The 8,592-nt window shown below is 57.8% G+C and overlaps 1 protein-coding gene across 2 annotated transcripts; it reads right to left on the bottom strand.

Annotated features, from left to right (window-relative positions):
- Nucleotides 1-671: 671 nt before the first annotated feature.
- LHX3 (LIM homeobox 3) lies at nt 672-7,359 on the bottom strand. 2 transcript variants are annotated; one of them, XM_072352872.1, is made up of 6 exons: nt 7,240-7,359; nt 4,775-4,946; nt 4,395-4,597; nt 4,090-4,241; nt 3,831-4,002; nt 672-2,277 (listed from the first exon to the last, which is right to left on the bottom strand). In XM_072352872.1, the coding sequence occupies exons 1-6, from the start codon at nt 7,307-7,309 to the stop codon at nt 1,859-1,861; spliced, it is 1,188 nt and encodes a 395-aa protein (XP_072208973.1). In that variant the 5' UTR covers nt 7,310-7,359; the 3' UTR covers nt 672-1,858. The 2 variants fall into 2 exon arrangements, with proteins under 2 accessions (XP_072208973.1, XP_072208972.1); XM_072352871.1 differs by having other exon boundaries at nt 1,859-2,277; nt 4,090-4,597; nt 7,240-7,333.
- Nucleotides 7,360-8,592: the final 1,233 nt, after the last annotated feature.

Below are 8,592 nucleotides of genomic sequence, written 5' to 3'. Positions count from 1 at the left end.
ATTAATAATTGAATGGCCCAAATGTATTGCATTGAAACAATTGGCCCAGGTTGGAAGGGGTGCCTCTGAACCACAGGGCAATGGAACCGAAAGCAAAGAATTCTTGAAAATAAGAGCTCTTCTCTGCATGAGTGAGGTTTTGGCATCTGATTTACAAAGCTCCGTCATTTTCTAATTAATCCATGAGTTTCAGTGTGCCTTGTCCCTGCGGTGGCACTGTGAGTCGGCAGCAACAGTTGTCTGTGTGTTACTTGGCTCTGGTGCAGGAAGGGGAGAACCTCCGGGGTCCAGACCCAACTGGAGCCCAATGGGCCACGGGAGGCACTGCTCCCCACACCTGAAATGGCCCAGGAGTTGAGGCTCACGGGTATGGCACCAAGAGCTGAAACTCAGATGCTCGGGAACCTCATGGTGCTGCAGCCTGAGACAAAGCTGCCCTTGCCTTACACATTTCCACCTGTGCAACAAACACTGAAAGATAACAACAAGCCATCCAAACCAGCCTGAGCACAACCAAGGGCTGGGCATGCACTGAGCAGTGCTGCTCGGCTTTCCCAACCACTGCAGCCCCAAAGCTCCCAGTTCTGTTTCTGCTTCCCAGAGCATTTTTACACCAGTTGCATTGCAACTGAATCAAGACTTCAACTTTTGAGAGCTTTGATTTTTATTTTCAGGTATAGCATTTATTGATATAGATGTGTTGGATGTGAATTTAGCAAAAGACAATTTAAAGTTGAGCTGACAAATTTATTTGCAGCCTTGGAGTATTCGATCATCAGAGAGAATGCGAGAAGATAAATAAAAGACACGGGACAGTCACATCATCTACAGATAATTCCATCATTTGTACAGGTAACGATACACACATTGCTTTGCCTTTCCTCACGATCCGCTCATGCTCTGTCTGCAGAGATACACAGATGCCTCCAACAGAGAAGAGCTGCTGGGAAGGCGCGCACTCATTGCAAAGCACAGCTGGAGCCGACCCAGCGATGCGACCCCAAAGAGACCCAGAGGGCATTTGGCAACAGCAGGGGGAGCGGAGACACTGCAGAAAAAGGCTGCAAAGGGATCTTAAAGAAGAGCAAAAGATTCACAACCCAGAGCTGCCGGGCTTCCCGGGCCAGAAAACCACCTCTTGCCATCACGATTAAGGTGGAGGTATTTGGTAATAAATACATCTATTCACTGTTTAATGCTTACATGGAAGAATGAAACTAGCAGTCTATAAATCAAAAAGATGCGAAGCGGAATCAACGGGTGGTCTTCACTTTACAAAGGAAAAGGGTTGATGGTGAGTGATTGGCATATGAAAGAGCATCTTGTTTTAGAGAAGCGGAGGTGAATTGAAAAGAAAGCAGAACAAACCGCTTCAAAAAATCTGCTGGAAGAACAGAGATGTTTGCTACCATGGGGTTCTGAAGTGATTCTCTATTAACATTTCTCCTATAGAAATATAGACATGGTCACACCTTTCACCGCGGATGAGGACTTTATGTTCTCTTCAGGTTTTCGGTGTGGGTGGGTGGTGAAAGAAGTCCTCGCTTTGGAGGATGCACCGACAGCAGAAAGCAAAACACCTCCTATCGAATCTGTAAAGCACAACTCTCGGTGCTCAGTAAGGACACCATCACCAGGTTTGTGGGATGCTCCTCATGCTCACCTCTGTGCCACGTCTCCCTTTGCCCACTGTCCACTGCAGACCCACCACCAGCTCGCCCTCTGCAAGCACATCCACGCAGCCATGCCATCCTGCTCGCACAGCACTCAGCACGTCCGTCCTTTTTTCCCCATGGGCAGATGACATTTGCCAGTGATGAGTCCTTTCCCTTCCCACTGCACGGCGGTGGATCCTCTATCAAAACTGAGCGTGGTCGACTTCATCCAGCCAGGAAGCCGGGCTGGCAGGGAAATCCGGGTATCCCCCACTGCTGCCGGTGGAGAGGTCAGAGCTGGGCCCATTCCCAGCCAGGACCCTCATGGACTGGGGCACCCCCTGTCCGCCTTGTCCCATAATGCCCAAACCGCTGTCGGGGTAAACCAAGCTGGAGATTAAAGGCTGGTGGCCTGGCAGTGCTTGCAATGAAGCCGGTGACTGGGGAATCCCATAGGGGCTGTTGGATCGCAGGTCGTGGTACTGGTCCTGAGCCGGGATGCCGCTGTGATCCAGAGCAAAGCCCCCGTTGGTCCCAGCCTGCCTCCCCAGGGCCGGGGACGCCTCGCTGAGATTGCTGTAAATCCCATTGGAGTGGCTCATCTCAGACATGGAAGGCTCATCTGAAAGGGAAACGGACTGGTTTTACTGGGGGAGCGATGGCCGCAACTGGCAGCACACACAGGAGCTCCTGTGAGCCCTGGGTACACACAAGTGAGATGGATGGGAACCGAGCAGCCATGCACTTCCTAGTTGTAATTCCTTATTATTCCCTATTATTCCTACCCTTGTTGATGAGTCTCCAAAGAAAGCCAAGGGATTGTTTTTTCTGAGTACAAATGTCTAATACATTTTGGGTCTAAAAAAACAGGCACGAAAAGCAGACATTCAAATATAGGACTGATGTTTTAAAGCAATCCTTTACAGAGGAACATGAGTTTAAGATCTTTCCATCCTTTTGGTCCCTCCTTTCTATTTGAATTTCGCTCTCATTTCTAGGAGCTACCTGAGCATTCGATCCAAGGAAAAACTGTGCATTGCTCAGAAGACAATGAATTAGATCTCAGCAGTGTTTGTTTCCACGGGAATGGGATGAGGAGGAGGAAGGCTTAAAAACACTTCTGAAAAATGGAAGTATTTTGTAAATTACCAGCAAAAAAATGGTTTGCTTTCGTTTGGGGCCTTATGGGCAGCGAGAGCCGTTCCGTTGCCTTGGATACAAATCTGCTTTGGCACCGAGCTATCAATAATTGTTCGACAATTTTTAGTTATTATTTATAGTACATTCATATTTAATGACACCGAGGCGCAGTGTGTGTGCACAGGCTGGAAAATCAAACAGGTTTTAGGAACACGGCAGAGAGCAGAAACACAAAGCTGTGTGCCTATAAGCATCCGTGCATTGCGGGTAGATTTCTTTGTCAGTAGTTTTGTATTTCAGCTTCTCTCCCGTATCCCTACAAACGATGTCCACGCACACAAGTCTGAGCTCCGCGGGGATGCGGTGCAGGTGCCGTCAGTGCGGATGGTTTGGCGCTGCCGTCCCCGTGCACCCACCCCAGCTCAGGGCTGCGGCCCGGCAGTGAGCGGCCGCGGGGCTGAGGAGCACAAAGCTGCGAGCTCCGGGGTTTATCTGCAGAGACGACTGCCCCAAAAACGGGACCCTGTAATGCAGAAATCTCCCAACACGAAGCAGTTCCTTTTTCACAGCAGGGAGGTAACAGCTCCCACAAGACTGGGAAGTAATTAACAGCAACTACGCAAATCAAACGATTCTAAATAGGATAATGCAACAACGGCCAAACTAAGAGGAACCGATGTGCTTTCCCTCGTAGTTCAGTAAGACTCTGAGTCTTGTATTTCTAACAGTCCCTTGAGAAGGCTGCATGCAGGGGCTGCTCCTACAGCCCAGCGCTGCCCATGGAGCTTTCCCTGCTCCGTCTGGGATCTGTCACAGGATTTTCCCGTGCCATTTCTCAGCTCACGGCTGTCCCCGGCGCAGCGGCTCTGGCTGTGCCAGGGCGATCCCTCCCCTCCGCCCTCCTCCTCTCGCACTTGTTTTCCCTTATTATATTACAGCTAAAAATAATTAATGTGGCCCCGATGGGGCGAAGCGAGCCCTGCCGGGGCCGCAGCTCAGCCGGCAGCCCTCGGCACAGCCCCGCCGGGCACAGACCTGTGAAGGAGACCTCGGCGTCGCTGTCGGGCCCCTCCTCCTGGATGCTGTCCTTGTCGGACTTGGAGGTCCCCCGGGACCGCTTCATGTTCCTGAAGTACTGCCCCCAGCGCTGCCTCCCCGCGTCCTTCTTCAGCCGCTTCTCCTTGGCCCTGCGGTTCTGGAACCAGACCTGCAAGGAGAGCACGGGGCAGTTCGCAGTGAGCGGAGCCGACCCGATCCCAGCCGCCTCCCGGGGGTGGGAGCAGAGCGGTCTCACCTGCACCACTCTCATATCCAACCCCGTCTCTGACGAGAGCTGCTCCCGGACGTGCCGCGCCGGCTTGGGCGAGTTGTTGTAGGCATTTTTGAGGGTCTCCAGCTGCTTGGCCGTGATGGTGGTGCGGGGCCTCTTGGCCGTGGACTCGGCCTCTGCCGGCACGGTGCGGGTTAGCTCGGAGCTCCCCGTGGGGACCCGCGTCCCCCGCCCTCCCTCCTGCCCAACCCTAAGCACGAGCGGAGCCCTGAGGGCAGAGCGGCCCGGAGCCGCCTCTCTCTTCCCCGGGGGCGAAGGGCGCACGGTACCTCTCTGCTTGGCCGTCTCGTAGTCAGCCTTGCACACCAGCCTGCTGTCCTCCATCAGGTAGAACTCATCTCCGGTGGCCAGCTGCCGCTTGCAGACGATGCAGGCGAAGCAGTGCAGGTGGTACACGAAGTCCTGTGCCCGGCGCACCACCTGGGTCGGGGGGATGCCCTGCTGGCAGGCGGCACACTTCGTTCCGAAGCGCCTGAGTGGGGCGACAGGCGGCGGCCGCTGAGCGCGGAGAGCCCCGCGGGATGAGCCCGAGAGCGGCCGCTGTCCGCGGTGCTGAACCCCGGGACGGAGCCGCTGTCCGCGGTGCTGAACGTCCCCCCCGTTCCCCTCCACCCCCCGGTTCCCCTCCGCCGCCCCCCTACCCACGCACTTGAAGAAATCCTCCTTGCAGTACACGCCGTCCCCGCGGCTGAAGCACTTCTCGGCCAGCTGCGTCTGGCAGTCGGAACATTTCAAGCACTTGCTGTGCCAGTGTCTGTCCAGGACCTTGAGGATGAACCTGTCCACGATGTGCTGATTGCAGCCGGCGCACAGCGGGATCTCTGCGGGAAGCAGCCCCCCATCAGCTGCCGCTCCGACGGTCCCACTGCCACCCACCGGCGCCCGATCCCCCCCGGCCCGGCATTCCCGGCGCTGCCCCCGTCTGAAACCCCGGGGTTGTCCTGGGGAACAGCGTGGTAAACATTCTTTTTCATTCAAATTCGTTTGTGCGGCGTTGTGAGAGCCTCTCCCAGCGGCACGGAGCGCAGAGAACCCCACCCCGAGCTGCGCACAGCCCAGGAAAACACGAAGGGAAGCGATAGGAAGGGACTTCAGCCCCAGCCGAGCTGCCCGCACCAATTCTCGCGGTTATTCCATCTCTCTCTGGGGGAACAAACTGCCCAAAATAATGAAAATTCTACTGAAATAAAACCAAAAAGCCAAAAGCACAGCAGGAGTGTTTCATCATCCTGCAGGTATCAGAAGAGGTGATCTTTGGAAAGAGATGATACAGAGATAGGGAAACACAGAGAGACAAAAATGAACAAGTAAGTAGGTTAGAAAGTGAAAACCCACAGATATATGGACATAAATATACGGATATTGGCAGGTATAGAGAGAGAGGTAGAAATGTAGATGCAGAGACACAGAAATACGGATTTATCAGCACAGACACAGATGTAGAGATACACAGACACAGCTGCGTCAGATACGGATAAATACAGACATATGGGTAACTGTATGCGAAGGTAACTGTAGAGACATGGAGAGAAGTACGGCTGTGGGTAGGAGCGGAGGTTCAGGTGATATCGTTATGGCTAGAATCCTCTCCTCTACACTTATCCGCGTCCAAAATAACGACACCCGCAGCGGTAGCGATAACGGCAGCGGCGACAGCCGACCCCGAGTTGCCCCCAGAGCCGAGCACCGGCACCGGCACCGCGGCCCGGAGCAGACACGGGGCTGCGAGAGCCCGGCTGCTCTTACTCTGCATCGCGGCTCCGCTCGCTCAGATGGGACACCGCTCCGGCGGCTCAACCGCAGCTCTCCCTCCGCCTGCCCTCCCCGCGCCCTCAGCCCTCCGTTATCCCGCTGCCGCCCCGGGATTGAACCCCCCCGGGATGGTTATTTGCAGCCATCGGCCGTTCCCTCCCGCAGCGCGCAGCCTGGAAGGGGATTAAGTAGAGCGCCCCGCGATGCGCTGCACGGAGCTGCGGGTGGGAACGGCCGCCGTGCCCGGAAACGAAATCCGAGCGGGGCCGCCCCGACGGGGCTGAGGGATGGCGGGGACCGCGCTGGGCCCGGGGGTCGCATCGGGGGAGAACTGGAGAGGGGGGGAAGCGGCGATCGGTGCCCGGAATTCGTTGTGCGCTGCAAACGGCCGCGAGTTGCTGGGAAAAGGGATGGAGCAAAGGATAAAAAAGAAAAAAAAATAGGAAAGAAAACGAAAGTGAAAACAATTATTCAGTAATAAAAGCACGACGGACTCAGCCCCGCAGCTCCCCGCGCGGCCTCCCGGTGCCCCTCTCTCCCCGGAGCCGCGGGGCTATTTGCGGGCGCCGCGTCCTGCGGGGAATCGGCGTTTTGGTCTCATTGCTCCCATCGGGAATTCGCTCCGGGCTGTTTCTGTTCGTTAACTGCCGCTAAGAGGAGCCGCCTCCCGGGGTTTGGGGGTCAACGGCGCAATTCCCGAGGTGAGCAGAGCGCGGAGAGACGACGGGGAGAGGCGCAGAGACACGCGGGGCGCGGAGCGGGACGAGGGGCAGCGGATCGACGGCGGGGAGCTTCGGCAGCGCCGGCAACTCGAGCCCGTCCCCCTCCGCCTCGTCCCCTCCTCGCTTTCGTTTAAATCCCCCGCACCGACGGTTCTCTCCCGCACCGACAGCGCCGGCGTTTCGCCATTCGTTACATTGGGAAGAAAGGAAAAAAAAGGAATTACGGGGAGATTTTTCATAGGGGGAACGGAAAAGCTCGGAGCCAACGGGGGTGGCGCAGGGGGTGCCCGCAGCCGGGCAGCAGCTCCCCAACTCGCCCCGCCGTCGTTGAGAGCGGAGCGGCGGCGGCCTCGGGACAGAATCCGCCGCTCCGGGTCCTGGCCGCGCGCTCAGCCCGGCACGGCCGCGGAGTTTCTCCCTCGGCAGCGGGCGGAGGGATCCCGGCCACACCGACGGCATCGACGGACAGAAACGGGCAGCGGGAACGGGGCGCCAACGGGGTCGGACGGGAGAGGAAGGAGGCAGAGGCCGTCGGGCCGCCCGCCCTTCCCTCAGCCGGCTCCGAGCTCGGTGCCACGGGAGCACCCGGAACCATCGGCGGCGCCTCCGCCGGGGGACGCGGAGCTCCGCGCCGTCTCACCTGGGCTCCGCGGGAAGGGGCAGAGCTCCGCTGCCTTCTCCGAGCCGGCGCGGACCCTTTCCAGCAGCATCGCGGACGCGCCGTGGGTACGGGATGTCCGAGGTGCGCGGGTGGCTGCGGAGGAGTGGCGGAGCGCTGCGGGGAGCGGCGCGGGGCTGGACCGCGCCCGGGGCGGAGCGGGGCCGACGGGGGGGCGGGCCGGGGGCGGCACCGAGCCGTCGGGCCGGGCCGCAGCTGGGCCGCGGTTCAGCGAGGGGCGATTTAGCATCACAAAAGCGATGTGGAAAGCGGGGTAAGGATCGTTCCCCACGTCCCACGCGTGACTCGAGGCCCCGAAAAGCCCCCGCGGGGACACCGCGCTGCGGGTGGAGGTCAGCGGAGGCGCCGTCGGGGGGAAGTCCGGCCCCCCCAGCCCCGGTTCCGTTAGTTCCAGTGGCGCGGAGCCACCGGCACGGCCCGTGGGGAGCCGTCACTGTCCGCTAATTAGTTAATGAGCGTGAAGAAGTAGAAGGGAGAGCGTCCGACCCACAGCAGTCAGCGTCCTGCGGCTTGAAGAGGTTGACTGTGTTAAATGAGGATGAAGCAGCCGTGGACTTGGGCACGGACTGGTGTGTCCACACGTGTAAGGGCTGCACACAGCAGTGCAGGGATGTCAGTGGAGCCGAGTTATGTGGCTGTGAGTGCAGCCGTGTGCACACAGTTGTGCGCACTGTGTGCATCCGTGCAAGGCACGTGTTAGACAACATATCCTTTGGGTGTGCACCCGTGTGTCTGCATTGGTGTGGACGTGCTGCGTTCTGATAACACTTACGTGTGTAGGTGTGTGTCTGTCCCTGTTCCATGGTGTACAGCCCCACAACTGCACACACGCCGCCCGTCCCAGCTGATAATTGTGGTTGTTACTGTGAGACCACTAATCCCCCAAATCCCTTTACCTCCTGCTCGCAGGGGATTACAAATTAATAAAAGCAGCTTAGGGGCGGGAGCCTCCAAACACACACATATGTTCCTGGCCGAGGGCTGCACGGCGACTTTCACCTGCCCAACGGGGACAGCGGGCACCGGGCTCAGCCACACACCAACACCCAGCACTGCTGAGTGGGTGGGGATGGATCCCATCCCATGGGACAGCTCTGAGCTGTAGGGCTGGAAACTGCTGCAGGGAGATGCTGCAGAGAGCAGGAAGGAGCTCCTTGCACCGGTGGAGCTGTGCTGGGTTATAACAGTGCCCCCAGCACCAGAGCACTTTGGCTGTGCCCAGGGCCACGAGCAGCTCCCGGGGGCAGGCAGTGACCCACGCAGCCTCTCTTAAGCTCGGGTTTCTAAGTGGATTTTATGTCTGATCCTCTAAGG

Source organism: Excalfactoria chinensis, chromosome 18 (genome assembly GCF_039878825.1).
Source record: "Excalfactoria chinensis isolate bCotChi1 chromosome 18, bCotChi1.hap2, whole genome shotgun sequence".
Taxonomy (NCBI): domain Eukaryota; kingdom Metazoa; phylum Chordata; class Aves; order Galliformes; family Phasianidae; genus Excalfactoria; species Excalfactoria chinensis.
The sequence above is the reverse complement of the archived record's forward strand: the minus strand, read 5'-3'. Positions and strand labels throughout refer to the sequence as shown.

Excerpts from the sequence above, each read along its gene's own strand:
- LHX3 (XM_072352871.1), bottom strand. The coding sequence starts at position 7,309 with ATGCTGCTGGAAAGGGTCCGCGCCGGCTCGGAGAAGGCAGCGGAGCTC. Across the intron at positions 4,003-4,089 it reads TGGATATGAGAGTGGTGCAG|GTCTGGTTCCAGAACCGCAG; the intron begins GTGAGACCGCTC and ends CTCTCCTTGCAG. Across the intron at positions 2,278-3,830 it reads CGCCGAGGTCTCCTTCACAG|ATGAGCCTTCCATGTCTGAG; the intron begins GTCTGTGCCCGG and ends TTTCCCTTTCAG.